General features: G+C 37.6%; 1 protein-coding gene across 2 annotated transcripts in view; it reads left to right on the top strand.

The window, feature by feature from the left end:
• The window catches only part of MSH3 (mutS homolog 3), a 53,789-nt gene that overhangs the window by 25,035 nt on the left and 10,772 nt on the right, over positions 1–17,982 (top strand). For both annotated transcript variants that reach the window (XM_083403708.1, XM_083403707.1), the window contains 8 exons: positions 1,155–1,269; positions 2,880–2,964; positions 4,766–4,875; positions 10,123–10,255; positions 11,077–11,264; positions 12,078–12,246; positions 13,875–13,939; positions 17,502–17,618. In XM_083403708.1, the coding sequence (XP_083259834.1) occupies positions 1,155–1,269; positions 2,880–2,964; positions 4,766–4,875; positions 10,123–10,255; positions 11,077–11,264; positions 12,078–12,246; positions 13,875–13,939; positions 17,502–17,618 (982 nt within the window). The remainder of the gene's footprint in view (positions 1–1,154; positions 1,270–2,879; positions 2,965–4,765; positions 4,876–10,122; positions 10,256–11,076; positions 11,265–12,077; positions 12,247–13,874; positions 13,940–17,501; positions 17,619–17,982) is intronic.

Raw genomic sequence — 17,982 nt, 5'->3', positions numbered from 1 at the left:
AGTGCCTTAGAGCAGTGTTTCTCAACCTGTGGGTCCCCAGATGTTGTTGGACTACAACTCCCATCATTCCTGAACTCTGGCCTTGCTAGCTAGCAATGATGGGAGTTGTAGACCAAACACATCTGGGGACCCAAGGTTGAGAAAGGCTGCCTTAGAGTATTTGTCTCAGAGGAGATTTGACGAAGTTAGTTTCCTAATTAATTTCTTGCAATGCAATCCTATACATGTCTATTCTTAAGCAAGCTATTCATAGTTCATTGGTACTTGCTTCTAAGTAATTTTGTATAGGTTTTCAGTCTTAGGCTGTTTCCATGCAACCAGTTTGTCAAGTAACAAATGCTTAGTTAACTTGTTTCTGTTAAGAAAGGTTTTGATATTATATATGGGATGATGATGATGATGATGATGTTAATAATATAAATGATATAATATACTTGCAGTGTGTCCTAACCAGGTCATACTCAGTAACATTGAATATCACCCAACATTTTTTGGATTCTCATTTTCCCAGTAATAAATGGTTGCTGTGAAAAATATGGTTCTTTTTCTATCTAGTTTGCTCCATTGCAATGGTAACATAAACCCCTATTACATAGTATACAGAACCTTGTAGATAAGTGGCATAAGATCCTGCCCATGTGTTTGTACCCGTTTGTGGTAATACAAAAGTATATGCTGAAGAATTTGAAGGAAGCAAATACCAGGAAGGCTTTCCATTCCTCAGTAGCAATGCTACTGCTTTTCCTCTTTCTCCTCCTCTCCAGCTCTGGAATGCACAGCCACTATTTCCCGTGCAGCAAAGCTATTTCCCTTGCCTGTATCCAATATATCATGCAGAATTTGATAACTCTTCTTGCCCAGTAAGGTGTCACAGTTTTTCCCTGTCCCAAGATGCACAAACAAATACAAGGCATTAAATGTGTAGATTGTAAAAATACCACAAATAACTCGCTGAAGGAGATATCTTTGCTGCACTGTCCATAAGTATGAGGTAGGCAAAAGAAATATTTGTTGTAGTAGTGATTAGGATGCCAATTTAGAGCGAGAGCTAAAATATAGTGCAGAATAGGAGCTCCTACACACTGGATTTTATATGTTGCTGTAATAAAAGCTGCTTGTAATACAACTACACAAATTACAATTGTATTTTTAAGGTTCCCAAGCATTGTCAGTGGTTTTAAACTTGGATAAGTCAGTGCTATGCTCCCTGGCTGCTGTAATCATGTATCTTAAGGAATTTAATTTAGAAAAGATACTCTACAACCCAAGGTAAGTACTTTTAATTTCAGAAAATCACAATCCTGAACAAAGAGTACTGTAGGGATATTATTTTGCATCCTCTGGCCAATTTCCTTTCATAAAATAAGTGTACTTTTTGTGATATCCCACTTGTAAACAAGTTCTATAATGCACTATAAACTAGGCATTTAAAGCTAACAAAAGTGGGAAAACTTTAGAAATGTAAAAGTATATGTTTGCAGTGGTTTTTAAAATTACTTATCTGATTATTATACTGCCTATAATTCTGCCTATAACTACTATAATACTAAATGCAGAACTGCTATGAGAGGATTTTTTAAGCAAATCCTTATTCTATCAAATCACCACTTCTGTGTCAATAATACTCTTGCTGCAGTTGTCGCATATAAAAACAGTTTTTTATCTTGTCTTTTAATGTCAGTGCCTACAATACCAAGTAAAAATGCTTCTGGTTTTTTTAATAAATGTATATTTCAACATCTTTTCCATCTCATTATAAATCATTTACAAGAAGCCTTTCACTTTCTTACATTCCCACCACAGATGATAAAAATGCATCTTTTACCTCTTCATAAGGTTTAATTTTCCAGTTATTTCCTTCTTCTCTTACTAACTTTTCATATGTGCCCCAAGTTTTACTCATATTTATCTTTTTTACACTCATTGTTTCCAAAGGTGACAACTACGTTCTAATAGGTTTTTGTACCTATCCCAAATTTCATATAGAACTCTTCGGAATATGTGGTTTCCAAATCCTTTATGCACTTTTGTTTTGTCATACCATAAATATACGTGCCAACCAAACCTATTGTCAAATCCTTCTAAGTCCAACAAATCTGTATTTTCTAACAATATCCATTCCTTCAACCAACAAAGGCAGGGTGGTTCATAGTATACCTTCAAGTCTGGCAAGGCAAAGCCCCCTCTTTCTCTAATATCAGTTAATAATTTAAATTTAATTCTTGGTTTCTTCCCCTGCCAGATACATCTTGAAATTATTTTCTGCCACTCCTTAAATATAGCTGCCCCTTTGATTATCGGAATTGATTGGAACAAAAATAACAGTTTTGGTAGCACATTCATTTTAATGACTGACATCCTATCCTATACAGAAAGTTGCATCCGTCCCCACACTCTCAAATCTCCATTCCACATCGGTGTCTAATTATCTTGGAAAAAAATTATATTCTTTGGGGTTAGCCAAATTACCAAATATTTCACTTTTTTTACTACTTCTATACCAGTTTGTTGTTGCAGCATAGCCACCAAATCTTGTTTCATATTTTTAACTAACATTTTAGTTTTTGTTTTTTTTAATTTGAGACCTGCTACTTGTCTGAACTGTTCTATTTCTTCTAGTGCTTCTTTATCACTAGTTAATGGGTCTTCCATTGTTAAAACCAAGTCATCTGCAAAGGCTTTCACTTTAACATTGGTAGTTGATTTTAAATTAGTTTTCCCCAGAAGTAAAATGATTCACATGTGTTTACCAGAAGCTGTTTCTCCTTCATATGTCTTAACGTGCTTTCCCCAACAATATACAAAGCCATGATTTTATTTTAAAGCTTAATAAGCAATTATTTTGTGTCATCACTATGGAATAATGCTTTTTATTTCAGTAATTTTAAGAAGTTATCAAGTGAAGCTGAATATATGATACTTAATGGGTCTACAGTAAATAATCTTGAAATCTTACAGAATCAGGTAAGAAAGTATGCTTCATCCTGCACATTTCTTTGCTTGGGAAGCATGTCTTGGATTATTGCACGTGTTCTTCATACACCAGTTCTCCCCTAGCTTCCTGTGTTTAGTCAGATTTTCCCCAGCTAGGCTCTAACAATGGAAGTAAGTTGAAACAGGAGACCTATGATTCTGTTATTCTTTCTCGGAAGGAATATATTCAGGGAAGAGTCAGCAGTTAGAACATGGGTCAGCAAACTAAGCTCCATGGGCCGGATCAGGCCCAATTGCCTTCTAAATCCAGCCTGGAGATGCACGCGTTCTTTCCCTCTCCCTCACACAATGGTGGTGGCGGCGGCGCCTCCTCCCTCCCTCCTGGCTTCTCCCCGTCCTGCCTAGAGGAGGAAGGGGGCTGGGCTTTGTTGCTGCCAGCCCCTCCGGAGCCCTTTTCTCGTGCTGTTCATCATCCCTCCACCGCCGTTCTTTTTTTTTCTTCTTTCCAAAATATAGTCCGGCCCCCCACAAGGTCTGAGGGGCAGTGGATCGGCCCCCTGCTGAAAAAGTTTGAGGACCCCTGAGTTAGAAATTAGTAGCTAGTCTCCTGATTTCCCTCTGAGCCTATGTTCACAGTACTTTAGTAAATGCAGTTTGGGGGTAATGCATTTACCAAGGTGACATATTCATTGTTTTGATTTGTACCCTGTCTTTTTATCAGATAATGTACAACTCTAGAAGGATGCCAGCATAATTTAATACCCATCAAGAAGAAGAACATGGTGCAGGGCATGCATGTTCTGAGGGCATATGATGCAGCCAGCTTGTTGAAGTTAAGCAGGTCCTGGTCTAGTCATTTTTAATTCTGTGATGAATGAAAGGCCAGATATAAGTACAGTGGAGCTCTAGTTGCAGACACGATCCATTCCGGGGTACTGTTCGCACCCCGAAAAGTCTGCAACTAGAGCAGCGCTTCTGTGTAAGCACGGAGCGTGATAAAGCGCTTTGTGCATGCGCGAAGTGCTCAGAATGCTTCTGTGCATGCGTGAAGCGCTCAAACTTGTTTCTGCTCATGCGCACGCAGCAAAACCCTGAAGTATACACTTCCGGGTTTGCTGCGTTTGCAAGCCGAAAAGACACAACATGAACCTAATGCAACACAAGGTATGACTGTATACTGAAGATAAGACTTCCTTTTTAAAAGTGAAGCTCTTGCCCATTAAAGGCACAAACACTTGGAACAAAACTGTAAATGGAAAATAAGCCAAGGAGAGAAGGAATTTACTGAAGATAAAAAAAAATGGCTAAAGATATAAAATAAATAAATAAACATTTACACCAAAAGCAGGAATCTAGTCACAAAAATCACTGGAGTTATAGAAAGAAAAAGTAAACTTTTTTCCCAGAAGTTCAAGAGATTCACATCCAAATCACTGCATTGATGTTATTAGTATGTATAATGTGTGGAAATAAGTTGTAGAACAAACAGACAAAAGACAAAGTAATTGGCCGCTAGAACCAAATGTCATTTATCAAAGAGCACAATCTTTTCAGAAGTGTAGATATTATTAACATTGACCTCTTTATGGGGGGATTGTGGTAGCCACTATAACACCACTTTTCAAAAAAAGGATCCACAGACATTCAAGGAAATGTGAGTTTCTGAGGAAAAAGGTAAACTTATTTTGTTGTGCATTTTTATCATACTTTATTATTTTATGTTGATGAAAAACAATATGTTTAAAGAACTAAGATTATTAAAGTTCAGATTTCCCATATTTTCTTTCAAATGTGTTTTAATTGATTGACTAAAACACTGTCATTACTGCAGACTGATAAGAAAAAAAAAGGCAGCCTGTTTTGGGTCTTGGATCATACAAAAACTTCATTTGGGCAACGAAGACTAAAGAAATGGGTGACACAGCCTCTTTTGAATTCCAGGTATTCATTACCAAACTTTGCTACCCAGTACCTGAGCTGGATATTGATTATTTTAAAGTTATAATACTCTTGTTTTTCCTTCGATGAGAGTCTATGCACCTAATTTTCTTCTTAGGCTAAATTAAACACTGCTAGCTTCGAGGAATAATTACCAACTTTCAGATCAGCTCTGCTACTCCAGCTCTTATACTCCATGTAAAATTTAGTGTGTTTTTAGGTTTTGGCTGTTACAAAAAATGCATTTGCCTGTTTCTGCATCCTTTAAACATGCTGGCAGTGTAATAGCATTAATTTCTATGTCTAATGGAACTCCTTTTTGAATAATATATAGTTGTTCTTGACTTTGGCCATACTTAGGTATAAAATAAAAACTCTTCATTGGCTAGGCGTTGGGATGTAACAGATAGTTTTGTTGATTTTAGTGTTGCTGCTTTGTTCTGATTCCATTTTTAGATTTGATGCAGTGTTTTAACAATATTTTATTTGTTTTGATTGTGATGTTCTGTATTGCTAGCCACCCTGTGCTTCCATTGGGAGGAAGGCCAGAACAGAAACATAAGGCAATAAATAAAATGCTTCACTTCTAACGTAGTTGGGTTTTGTTTTGCTTTCTTACAGGGAATACCATAAGATACTCTTACAGTGTAAATTTATTGAGAATTAACTTCTGCTGTGCCCATTGGGGATCACTCACTACTGTGTCTTATTTACATGTTCATCCTAGGAACTATTTTCAGCTGTGCAGTGATTGTGACAATTATAGAAGAGTCAGTGTCTGCCCTTGGCAGTTCAGTTTGATAACAGTTGGAAACAATGGGAGAGACATTCCTCTGTTATAGTACTAGTGGGGAGTGACCACTGGTAGGAGACAATATTCTGCTAGCTGGAAGCATGCAGTTGTTTGTTGTTGTCATTTAACTGAATTTCAGAATTTAGAATTTTATGTAAAATCCTTACCAGTCAGCAGTTTTTTTTCTTTGCAGTAATATATGAATGGAAGTTGAGAAAACTATGATACCGGCTGATGTGCCTCTTTATCTTTTTTCCTAATCAGTTTGCATTCAGCAGCTTCCTCTCCTGACTTATCATGATGAATGACTGTTGTTGCAACAAAATGTGCTGTAATTGTAGATCAGAATTATTTATGATGATTGCAGCTTTTCATTACGGATGCATTCTACTCAATGGCTCATCTCTCCCTAAGGATGGAATGTGTATGACTAAAGCCTAATTTAGACCCAGTAGTAATTCTGCTTAGAATTGGATCAACATACAGTAAATACTTTGGAACTAAAACTTTCTTTTGGAAAATATAGGAGTGGGACATGAGAGTAAGACAGGGACCATTGTATCAGAGATAGAAGTCATGTGTGAAGCTTGATGTCCCAATATTGGGCTAATTGCTCATACATAGCTTTTCATAATGCTATAGACAACGGCTCCTCTCCTTCTACAATTGAGGTATGAATACAACTTTGTATGAAAAATGATCCTGTCTCGTATGCTAGACACTTAAAGATTATCCACAGCTGCAGCTGATTTATATGGCAGAGAAAGGGTCAGAGTTTGACCCCCCCCTTTGAACTATCGGTCAATCCCCCCTTTCCTCATATCATCCCCTGATCCAGTGAGGAAAAAGAGGAGGAAGACTAAGAGCTGCATTTATCCCTCACTGGTAATTGCAACGATTTTAAGAAATGGTTTCCTAGTACTGTACTTTACACAATTTTGCTTATACACTCGATAGCCAGGAACATAACCCTTGCATAAGATTACCTGTATTTGGCAAACATTTAAATCCTTCATTTGTACAAATTTGGTTGTTTCCTTTTTCAAGGTGATTGTTGCTGAAGTTGCATTTTACTTGTGCAAAACAAAAGCCCTTGATTGCTATTTAACAAATGTGGAGATAGTAGTATGCAGATCTAGTCATCCCTCTAGATGCATTCATGAATATTTTCACTATTGTTTAGCAAATATGAAGAGAGCTGTGCCATTATACTACAAAAAACCCAAAAGGAGCCATTCTAAAATTGCTGGAAATGGGCTGGGGGATATGTAGTATGTTTCAAGATGTTTCAAGTTTTTAATGTTTTACTTAGAAGGTTGAGAGAAGAAAAGGAAACTTCATCCTAGTAATAGTTCTGCAGTTCCTTGAAGAGTCTGTCAGGCTCAGAATTAGATGGGTGGTTTTGCATGGGTTTTTGTTTAACTTTCTCTCACACTTTTGGCATGGACCATATTGTCCCCGTCCCCCAGCCACATGGTTGTTCATACTCAGGGGCTTCCTGACAGAAAAAAGACTGTTGCAGCTTTTATGCTAAAAGTATAGAGAAAGTTTGATCCATCTATCTCAATTGCTGTAAATCTTAATAATAATAATAATAATAATAATAATAATAATAATAATAATAATAATTTATTATTTATACCCCGCCCATCTGGCTGGGCTTCCCCAGCCACTCTGGGCGGCTTCCAAAAAAATATTAAAATACTGTAATACATCAAACATTAAAAGCTTCCCTAAACAGGGCTGCCTTCAGATGTCTTCTAAAAGTCTGGTAGTTGTTGTTCTCTTTGACATCTGGTGGGAGGGCGTTCCACAGGGAGGGCGCCACTACCAAGAAGGCCCTCTGCTTGGTTCCCTGTAACTTGGCTTCTCGCCAGAAGGCCCTCGGTGCTGGACCTCAGTGTCCGGGTAGAACGATGGGGGTGGAGACGCTCCTTCAGGTATACTGGACCAAGGCCGTTGAGGGCTTTAAAGGTCAGCACCAACACTTTGAATTGTGCTCAGAAACGTACTGGGAGCTAATGTAGGTCTTTCAAGACCGTGTTATATGGTCTCAGCGGCTGCTCCCAGTCACCAGTCTGGCTGCCACGTTCTGGATTGTAAATAATATTGTAGCGCAATTTGTGTTTGTATAAAATGTAGGCAATATACATGATGCGAGGCGCAGTATAGATATAAAAACAAACTAAAATTCAGATAATACAATCTGAATATTTAGTTTGTCATAATATTTGTTGTACTGTATTTACAACAGATTGTAGTAGAAGCAAAAATGTTTTAAATGGCCCTTTTACAGTGGCATATTTATCCCATACATAATCCTCTATGGAGTCTTATGTTTTATTATTCTTGGGAAAGTGTTTAAAAAACATAGTGAGGTGAAAAAAATGGGTCACTTGATATTGGATGATGTTCTCTTGACCCGGTTTTTAAATATTGAGGATTACAGCAGGCAAAGTGTATGCATGCTTCTTTTGTGTTAGATTACTAGAGCTATAGTAGCATAGCCATATGTGAAAATGATTTAAAGTGCAGATTAACCTTTCGCGGGTAGTGTTTCATCTTTCCTCTGTCGTAGTATGTTTACATTTACTGTTTCATGTTAGTATATTATGTGTTCATAAACAGAGTTCATAAACATGTTTTTCCAGTCCCAATGTGATATATAGTTAGTATTTTTAGATGTATTTATGTTCTCCTTTAAATACCCATACAAAAACTAGGGGGGAAAATGTCTGAAGCCTTTTGACTCAGAGAATGGTCCTCCATTTGAATCATAACAGTCACAGCTTTTTGAAAAGGCCAGCTCAGGTGGAATGCTACCCATAAATGTAATGCTAGATCCTTCAATTTAGAGAGGGGTGTGTGTGTTCTGTATGTTGAATTGGCTCTCCTAATTTCTGAACTGGTACTAAGCTAGCCCCTGATTGCTGGTTTATCCAGACAGATTAGTATAATCAGCTTGACATGGGAGCAAGAAGGGAGAAAAACTGAGAGGGGGGAAAGTGTTGGCATAAAAGAGTGCCAGAAATTCGAATTGGGGGGGGGGGGAGATAAAGAGGAAAACAGAGCAGCAAAGATTTTAATAAAGCAGGGATGAAAACACACAGAGGAAAATGGTACATAGTTTCAAACAACAACAGAGGTTTGAATAGAGCAGGGATGGTGTAAATCTGAAGGCAGAAGCAGCAATTTTAAACATGACAGAGCTTTCAGTGGAGCGAGCAGGGGTGACTCTGGGGGTTGGGGAAATGAATGTTTAAAAACAAAGTTTGAGTACCCCAATAAGGGAGTGGGGGAAAGTGTTAGCTGCTGCATTGTACCCATCTCTGCTATTTCTTCTTGTTAAAATTGGTTTGTTTTTAAAAACTCTTGAGTGTCTCTATATCCCTGAAGGGAAGAACAGGGTAAGGGGGGGGGGGGGAAAGACTGTTTTAAACTTCACCCTCTTCCGTTCCCCAGCTGCTTCATGTTTGAGAAATAAAGGAAGTGGAGCCCTCAGATACTCCATAATACTGTGCTACAGTATGTTTCACTTCTGGTATCATGTGTTGTCTTCAACATGATGTTCTAGATTCAGTGTAGGAATTTAGGGTTAGTCTATTCATCTTAAAGATACAGTAACTTATATCATCATGGCCGTGTGCGCATGCAAAGGGAGCTGCAGAATAGGAGACAGGACATTGCATGGAAATAGGGGTGCTCTATGTGCAAAGGAGAGTTGAGAAAAGAGACTGAAGGTGCAAATGGGTGTGCAAGGGAGGTTGCAAAAAAGGAGAAGGTTGGAGGTATGGGATTGGGGTTAAAGATGAAAGCAGGGCCATGAAAGAATCTGAAGAACAGGAAGGAATGGCCACTTAAGAATTGGACAGAAGGTGAAAACAATGCTTCATGGTTGCAATGTGCTAGAGGAAAAAGATGCAGTAAGCTACTGTGTGTGTGTGTGTGCGCGCGCGCGTGTGTGCGCAAGGGGAGGGTGCACAAAAGGAGGAGGAGGCATGGACATGGGGGTGAAGATGGAAATGGGTGCAAAGGGGGATTGCAGACTAGAAGAGAGAAGCGGCTTCAGAAACGGGGTTGGGAAAGTGAAATGCAAGCTTAACAGTTGCATGTTGTGTTAAGGGGAAGCTCTAGGGCTTTAATGTGGAGGGAATTGCAGGGGTGTTAGCAGGCAGAGTGAGCAGTGGTACAGCCCCTAGTTAACTAAGAAAGAGTGTATGCTGTGGCCAGTGGGGAATATAAATCCACAGAATAAGCAAAGGTTATTCTGGGTTAAATATTTTCATTGTAAACTGTTTTCTGATGGTGTTGAAGATCTTTTAAGAAACTTGCTGCTTTATGTAACTTTGCCTTCTATCTACTCAGCCCACTTAAGTGGGGTGATCCAGACAGAGATCCTGAAATTCTTATATTGTAGAGAACATTCAACCTGTAGTAAAATAATCCTTTTTTAACAGTGAAATTAATTCTCGACTTGATGCGGTGTCGGAGGTTCTCCTATCAGAATCGAGTGTCTTTGGCCAAATAAAGCACCTTCTATGTAAGATGCCAGATGTTGAACGAGGACTCTGTAGTATTTATCACAAAAAGGTAAAAAAAAAAGGGGGGGAGCTACAAATGATTAATACTATATTCTATTATATTAAAATATGGTTTTAAACTGGCATTTTTTCCTTGAAATTTAGGTTTAAGATTCATACATTGAAAGGAAGGAGATAATTTAACCCTACATTAGTAGAAAAATTAACACTGTAAATCTAGTCCCAGGGTCAAATATATACCTGAAATAAAATACCTGATTACTAAGCATAATACTACCCAAAAGTTTTTTTTTAAGCCTTTATTGAGACCCTCCCTTTTCCAGTAAAAAAGAAGAAGCTACAAACAAGTCATTGGGGTGAAAGAGTACACAACATCTGTTTTCATTTAATTCAGACAAGATGGCCCTGAAACACTGCATGGCAATTCACACTTCAATGGTTGATACGCTGACTGACCCAGCCGTGTTGCAGTATGTTTGAATTCCACCATTAAGTGGAGGGTTAAATCAGTTTCAGTATTAGCAGTGTCTTGAGAAAAGTATTTTGTTCATGTGATTAATAAAAAAATATGGATTCCTTCAGTCTTTGCTGAGCAAGTTGCCTCATAATGCTGTAGAGTAGTAGGCCTACAGTTTCAGGCTATGCATTAAAATACAAATTAAAATATTATTGACATGCTAATTTATACATTATTAAAACGACACCAATTTGACTGCATCGCATGTATGTAAGTTCCCTTCCCATTGTGATACCAGCAGCAAGTATAATCAGGGTGCATATATTTCAATGAATGTCCAAAATTGGGAGGAAACTAAGGAACATTAATTTTGAAAACATTAGCCTTGAAGTTACAATTGTTTCTAATTTCAGTGTTCCATTCAAGAGTTCTATCTGGTAGTCAGCACACTCTCTCAGTTGGAAACAACAATCACAGCACTGGTTCCGGCTATACATACTCAGGTTCAAACACCTTTATTACAGAAGAGTCTTTTGGAAATTCCAGAATTGCTTTGTTCAACAAAGAAGTATATAAGCATGCTTAATGAAGCAGCAGCAAAGTAAGTAACAGTGCAGTCTTTCCACGTTTAATCAAAAATAAGCTGTACTGAATTCAGTTGGGCTTATTTCCAGGTAAATAGGGTTAGGATTGCAGTCTAAATTGTTATATAAGCATGGTACAATAGTCTTATGTAATATTAATGAATGGCTCTTACAGAAGGTCTTGTAATCCTCTGTCCTGGCCATGCTACCTGGACACCACTACTGCTACCCTGTTGCCCCATCACTTACCTTCAGTCAAAGGCCTTTGAACCCACTGGTTTGACAGTAGCCACCTAGCATAGACACTCAATGTGCAGTTAGTATGGAAAGTGAATATAGAATAAATTCTACTGAACTGAAAGATTGTTCAGTTTCTAAGCTGTCCATTTTTAACCTTGAGCAGTTAGTTTTCTTGAGTGTTTCTTAATAATATTTCTTAATCTTCACCATAAATTCCTGGGGCAGGGAACAATAGTTATACTAACTGGTTTCTTTTTATTATTACATTCTGTACATCAAACGCTATATATCCCGGTTTACAGCATTGCTTTGAAATGTCATAAAGTTACCGTACTTTGACTGTAATCCCTGCAAGTGAAACAAAATTGTTTATTTCTTTAGTTTGCTTTATTTATGCACTTAAAATATTGTTCTTAATCTGAAAGGTAATGGAGTTTGTTCTTTTACTAATGTGTGTGTTAGTATTACATATATTTGGTAACATATTATTCTTGTTACGAATGTAAATACTGTACTTTTTTTGTTAGTATTAAGGAATGTGTGTACTTTTGGGGGGTGTCTATCTTAACTGTTGGATTCTCTATACTTAGAAGTGGAGACAAAACCCAACTGTTCAAAGATCTTGAAGAATTTCCCTTAATAAGAAAGAGGAAGGATGAGATTCAGGAAGTTCACTCTCAGATCCAGTTACACCTTCAGGATATACGAAGAATCCTAAATTGTCCCTCTAAGGATTATGTTACGGTGTCAGGACAAGCAGTAAGTTGAATATTTGCTTCATATTTTCTCTTGTCACATTTTGTTCAAGTGTTCATTTGTCAGCAGACATAGCTTCAAAGACTAGAACCTCTTAAGCTGCTGGGGAATTCGTATTTGTTCCCATTGACCTGGGTTAATAAAAAGGGCCTCCCAAGCACTGCATGAAGAGGCACATTACCCACAAGTAGAGAGACTAGTTTATATTAAATTGGGATATTACTGCTGCCTCCTTTCAGTCAGAAAGTACATTCCCCTCCAACAATGATATTGTCCAGTGATCTGACAAATCCAGCCAATCTCTGCCATATAGCTATTACCAACTTTCACAGATAATGGTTGAGAGAGTATTCTCCAAGAATCTTGTTGGCTACTTCAAGAGAAATTCATCAGACCGATTTAAGAGTAGCATATAGATTACCAAATTAAAGCTTGCTTGAGCACAGATGATAATAAATTATAGTGCAACTGAATTGGTTAATTAGTGAACCCATACAATATAATAAAGGATTTGGAAATAATAAAAAGACAAAACAAGGGTAAGACTGCCAACCCATCTTCAAAAGTGAGAAAATGATCCTCTTACTCATCTTTAGGTAGGCAGGTTATATGCTGTCAGAATAAATAATGCTTCTGCAAGCTAAACAGCTTAGAAATGTTTTCCCCCGATGTTGTATTGATATCCTATATAAAAGAAATGAAGTGCATTTTTTTGTGAAAGATCATTTGGATTTCTTGCTAGTAGAAAGGTTAATCTTTACTGCTGTTTATGCTGCTTAAATGTTTTGAATGGAATGCAAATAGAAGGACAGCAGCTAAATAGTTGATACACAATCCTTTTCAGTCAGTTTGACAAAAGATGCGTGATTTGTATGATGACTATCAAATGCCAAATTATACATAACATTGAATTGCCATATCACTTTGCTACATTGATTTTCCTAGCCCCCATTTCTGAACCGGACACCTGTTTTCCAACCAATGGGCCGACTTGCAACCAATAGAGGTGCATTAACTCCAAATCATTTTTCCTGCTACTGTCATTCTAATCCGAGATATTAGATACAGTCATATATAAAGAGATTATCTTCTGTTGATAAAGCTTTTTTTTCAAGGGTAAACAAAGAACAAGTGAGATAGATATAAGCTCAGCTCTCTGGCTTTTGCATTGAGAATCGTTTTTAAAAGTAGGTAACACTTGATACCCACTTTGCTGCCCTGGGCTCCTTTGGAAGAAGGGTGGGATATAAATCCAATAAATAAATAAGCACACACACTTTTAGCTATACAATCTGACATTATAACAGATAAGTTAAACCATAAGTAGTAACAAGAGGTAGCATGGGAAGAAACTTGACTAGGATATTTTACATAACAATTTGTTGGGCCATCTATTGATGGCTGCAATAATCTCAGTGGCAAGATTTTGGTATTTTGCTGTAAAATATTAGGACTGTGGAATGTTGTAGTTCAAACAAGAGGGTTTGTACAACTTAATTTTTCTTTATGTGAATGCATTATATGTTTGTATCTTGCTTTTCCTCCCAGGAGCCCATGGATTGTGAAGGGTGGGATAGTATGGAATAAATAATAACAATGATAACAATAATAGTAATGCAGAGATATTTTAGTTTCAGATTGAAGTCAAGAATTCACTTTTATCTTCTGTACCATATGATTGGATTAAAGTTAGCAGGTATGTAAAGATAATGTAATTTGCAATATGATTACCATTAATTTTATTTACGTTAATGATGAAGATGATTTGCATGAAAGCACCTTAAAGTTCTGAATGGTGGGGTTGGATGAATGTTTTTAAATACACCTTTGCAAACTCTAAATCAGTATCTAATACTCTTAGGTACAGTAATCAGTCTTGGCATCAGCACATGGCAAAGGGGGCATTTCCAGGTTTCTACACATGCCAGTACAGCCCACTAGGCATGTTGCTTTACCTGGTCCTATGGACACAGAGGTCCCCAGCAGCGGCCAGTCACCACTTCAAGCTGACTCCTTGGTTTGCCTGACGGTGGTCAGTTCACTTGCCACTGTGAGTCAGCTTCATTCCTGCTTGCCTGCTTGCTTACTTGGTGGCAGCAGCCCATTGCAGAATCACCACCATCAGGAAAATTTCTTCTCCGCCCAGTAAGCACTGCATCACAGGGAAGTGGTGAGACAGTTGCCAGCCTCCTGCCATGCTCTCTTTGCAGGCTTGTGGACCAGTCAGCACTACAGTGGAGTATTGCCATGAGGAAGGGTTTAAGATGCAGTAGCCATGGGGAGTCTGTTAAGGACCGCTCAAAAGCTGTAGTCAGGCCTAACAGTAATATATCTGTAGGTGCAGGAATTCCATGTATGTCTGCAGTACTTTACTCAGTCACATAATGTAGTCAGATTCCTTACTAAATTCAGGGCTATTTTCCCATCAAAAGAATCTGACATATATTTGGACAGCTGTGTTCTCATCATTTATATATAATCTTAGTTAATACGTTTTTCTACTTTCATGGAGCTTCCATTTATAATGTGTGGATGTTCATAATGTAACATAACGTTTGAGGTAGATAAACTGATTTCCTTCTTCCTTTTATTTTTTATACTGAGAATGCAGTCCTGTCATCTGTTATGTGCAGGTACATCCCATAGACTTCAGTGTGACTTTGCTCCCACTAATTCACAGCGAGGAATTAAAATCTTTTATTACTACTTAAATATTTTCCCTTTAAAAATAGTATGTACATCTCATAACAAGTTAAACTTTGTAAGCTGAAATGGATCTGATGTTAAAGCAAAAAATAAATATTATAACATACATGATGTCTAGTCATCCAGCTGGTAATTTAATCTAGGACTGAATTAAAGCCTGAGGTATTTCACCCAGTCAAAGCATCCTCTGGAATTATATTCTTGAAATGTTATGCTAGATCACAAGGGCTCTGTTTACTAATTGCCATTGGACTTCTTTGCTTAATCAGGGTTACCAAAGAAGGGAAGGAATATGTATTTTACACAGAAAGCAGTAGAAGCCTATTTCTGAATAAATTTGATTTCTCTAAAGGTCTCTTAGCATAGAATTGATTGATTATTTTGATTCAAAAAAAATAAAATTGAATCTAGGAGCATGTGCTCATATCAAAAGCTCATGAAAATGATAAGAGTACCAATCAAGAAACTATCATGAAAAACAAAAGGTTCTTGATCCATGTGCTACATGCATTGGGCAATCTTCCCGTTTTGTTTCAGTGTCTTGTGTTTGCTGGTTTTGTGTTTCAGAAGCATATATGTAAGTGTAAGCAGATATAAAGAACTCTTTCAGAAGGAGCCTGGTGAATTGTCTGGGAACACCAAATGCTGTAATATTAGTGAAGATAAACAAGTGTAGTCTGAATGAGAAACTGCTGCCCATGTAAGAGCAGGATATACATGTCACAATCAAAGAATGGGGGCAGGGAGGGAGCTGTCTTAGGTTCATAACATGCCACCAATGTGAATATCTGCATTGAGTATATTCAAGGCCTGGGTGCCTTGTCAAAAGAAATAGGAAATCACTAGTAACTTTCTGTGTCTGTCAGTTAGATTTCAGTGCTGTAGAAAGACAGCTCAGTTGGTTAGAGTGTGGTGCTTATAAGATCAAGGTTGCAGGTCTGATCCCCGTATGGGACAGCTACATATTCCTGCATTGCAGGGGGTTGGACTAGATGATCCTCAGGGTCTCTTCCAACTCTAGAATTCTATTCTAAGATTCTATGTTGTGTGTTCTGTTACATGTCAACTTTCAAGGACACAGATTGGAGCATTTTTTCGGGGGGGGGGAGTAGGAAAACACCCCCCCCCAATTCAAAATATAATACATAAGAACAGTTTTTAGTGGTAGCATAATTATTATTTTTCTCAACTAGAACTCCAATTTGGATTAGAGAGTCTATGGAAATAAAAGTAAATGCAAGCTATCTAGATTGCAGCGAGAGACACTATCTTTGGCCTAAAAACAGGTAGATAAAGGTTTAAGTTGTTAGTTTAGAAATACCTGAGATGTCTGAAAGGCCTCACTAAACATTACATACAGATCTGTGCAACTGAACTGGGACAGCTGCTCCTTTTTCATTTTGTGTTTGAAAGAGCAGTTTTGAAAAAGCAACAAGAAATAGAGAAATAGTTAAAGAATGATTATCCTTTCTCTTTTGGGAAGTATTGAAACATATGCAGCACTTACTTTCTTAGCAACACTAAGCTTGTTTAACTGCTTTCACAACATAATATGTATATTTTATAGTTTATTTAGAATATGAGATTGTAGTATTTGTACAATTAAGAGGCCATAAAATTACTGAGTCACACTTCAGGGAAAGTCTTCTGAAGCAAAAAATGTTTTCAATAGTTGCCTAAATATCAAGAGACTAGGCAGTTGTCTAAATCCAGGTGATAACTGATTCCAGAGGACTGGAGCTGGAACAGTAAAAGCCCAGTTTCTAATACATGCTAAATTGTACACTCAGCAGTGCCCAATCTGAGGACCCAAGGCTACATTTACTTGGGCTTACACAACAGAACTTGGAATTACTTCCATGTACAAATGTGAAGACGGGGGGGGGGGGGGAGGATTTACTGTTTTTTCAAGGACTTAAAAAAATGACAACCACCCAACTGAAAACTTGAACATTTTGGTGATCACTGAAAAAGCTCTAATCAAATATTTGGCTATTATAAACATTGTAGAATGAGTTAAATGTTCTTAAGAAGCTCTTATGTAATAGATTCTACATATGGCTAAACCAGGTAGGTAAACAAAATGGACCAATCTTTGTCTAGCATCTCTCTCCATGCAGCCTTCAATACCCATTCCTCTTCATTTCTTTTTATCCTGCTTTCCTGAAAACTGTTAATGTAAAGTTACAGTGCTGTGTAGATTTAGTTGCTGGTACATTGTGTTCACAATAGGGAATTGTGACTGCTTCTCATGTTACATTTTGACTATAAGAAGGGAACCTCCATGAAGTAAAAATGTTTTGTTTTTTTTGCTTGATGCACAATGGTATGTTTACTGCAAGTAAAGTATTTGAGCAGATATGAGCAGCAGCTGCTTTGTCAAGAACATTTCCACTTCAGATAGTATGGATCGCTCTCTCTTTCTTTACCTCTGTGCAGAAAAAAATTAATTTGTGTACTGGTCCTAAAAAAAGAACTGGTCTGATTTTTGCATATTGCTACATAACTGATTGCTTAGTAACCTTGATTTCCTATTTGGTTTTCTCTTATAGCACAAAAGCAGTCAGCCGCTTCCACACTCCTTTTATTGTAGAAAATTACAGGCATTTGAATCAGCTACGTGAGCAGCTAGTCCTTGACTGCAGTGCTGAATGGCTACGCTTTTTAGAGTGAGTTTACAAATTCAGTTTTTTCTATTGAAATAAGATTATAAAGTAGGTTACAAAATATAACTATAAAGCTTACAATTCGTATTATTATTATTGAAGCGTCTGATGTGTAGTTTGCCTTGCTTATAGGCTTACCTGAACTTCGAAAGGTGGTTATATTTAAAATAGAGGCAGAACTGCCACGACCCATTTGAGTACTTCTATCACATTTTACAGTTTTTATAAAGTAAGTAAAGGGTAGCCTAATTGGTCATAGGAACACCAGAAGCTGCCTTATAAGTCAGACCAGGCTTCCTCAACCTCGGCCTTCCTGATGTTTTTGGCCTACAGCTCCCATAATCCCTAGCTAGCAGGACCAGTGGTC

This window comes from Podarcis tiliguerta, assembly GCF_965153285.1.
Source record: "Podarcis tiliguerta genome assembly, chromosome: 11".
Lineage (NCBI taxonomy): Eukaryota > Metazoa > Chordata > Lepidosauria > Squamata > Lacertidae > Podarcis > Podarcis tiliguerta.
This window is presented reverse-complemented; position numbering and strand designations above follow the sequence as displayed.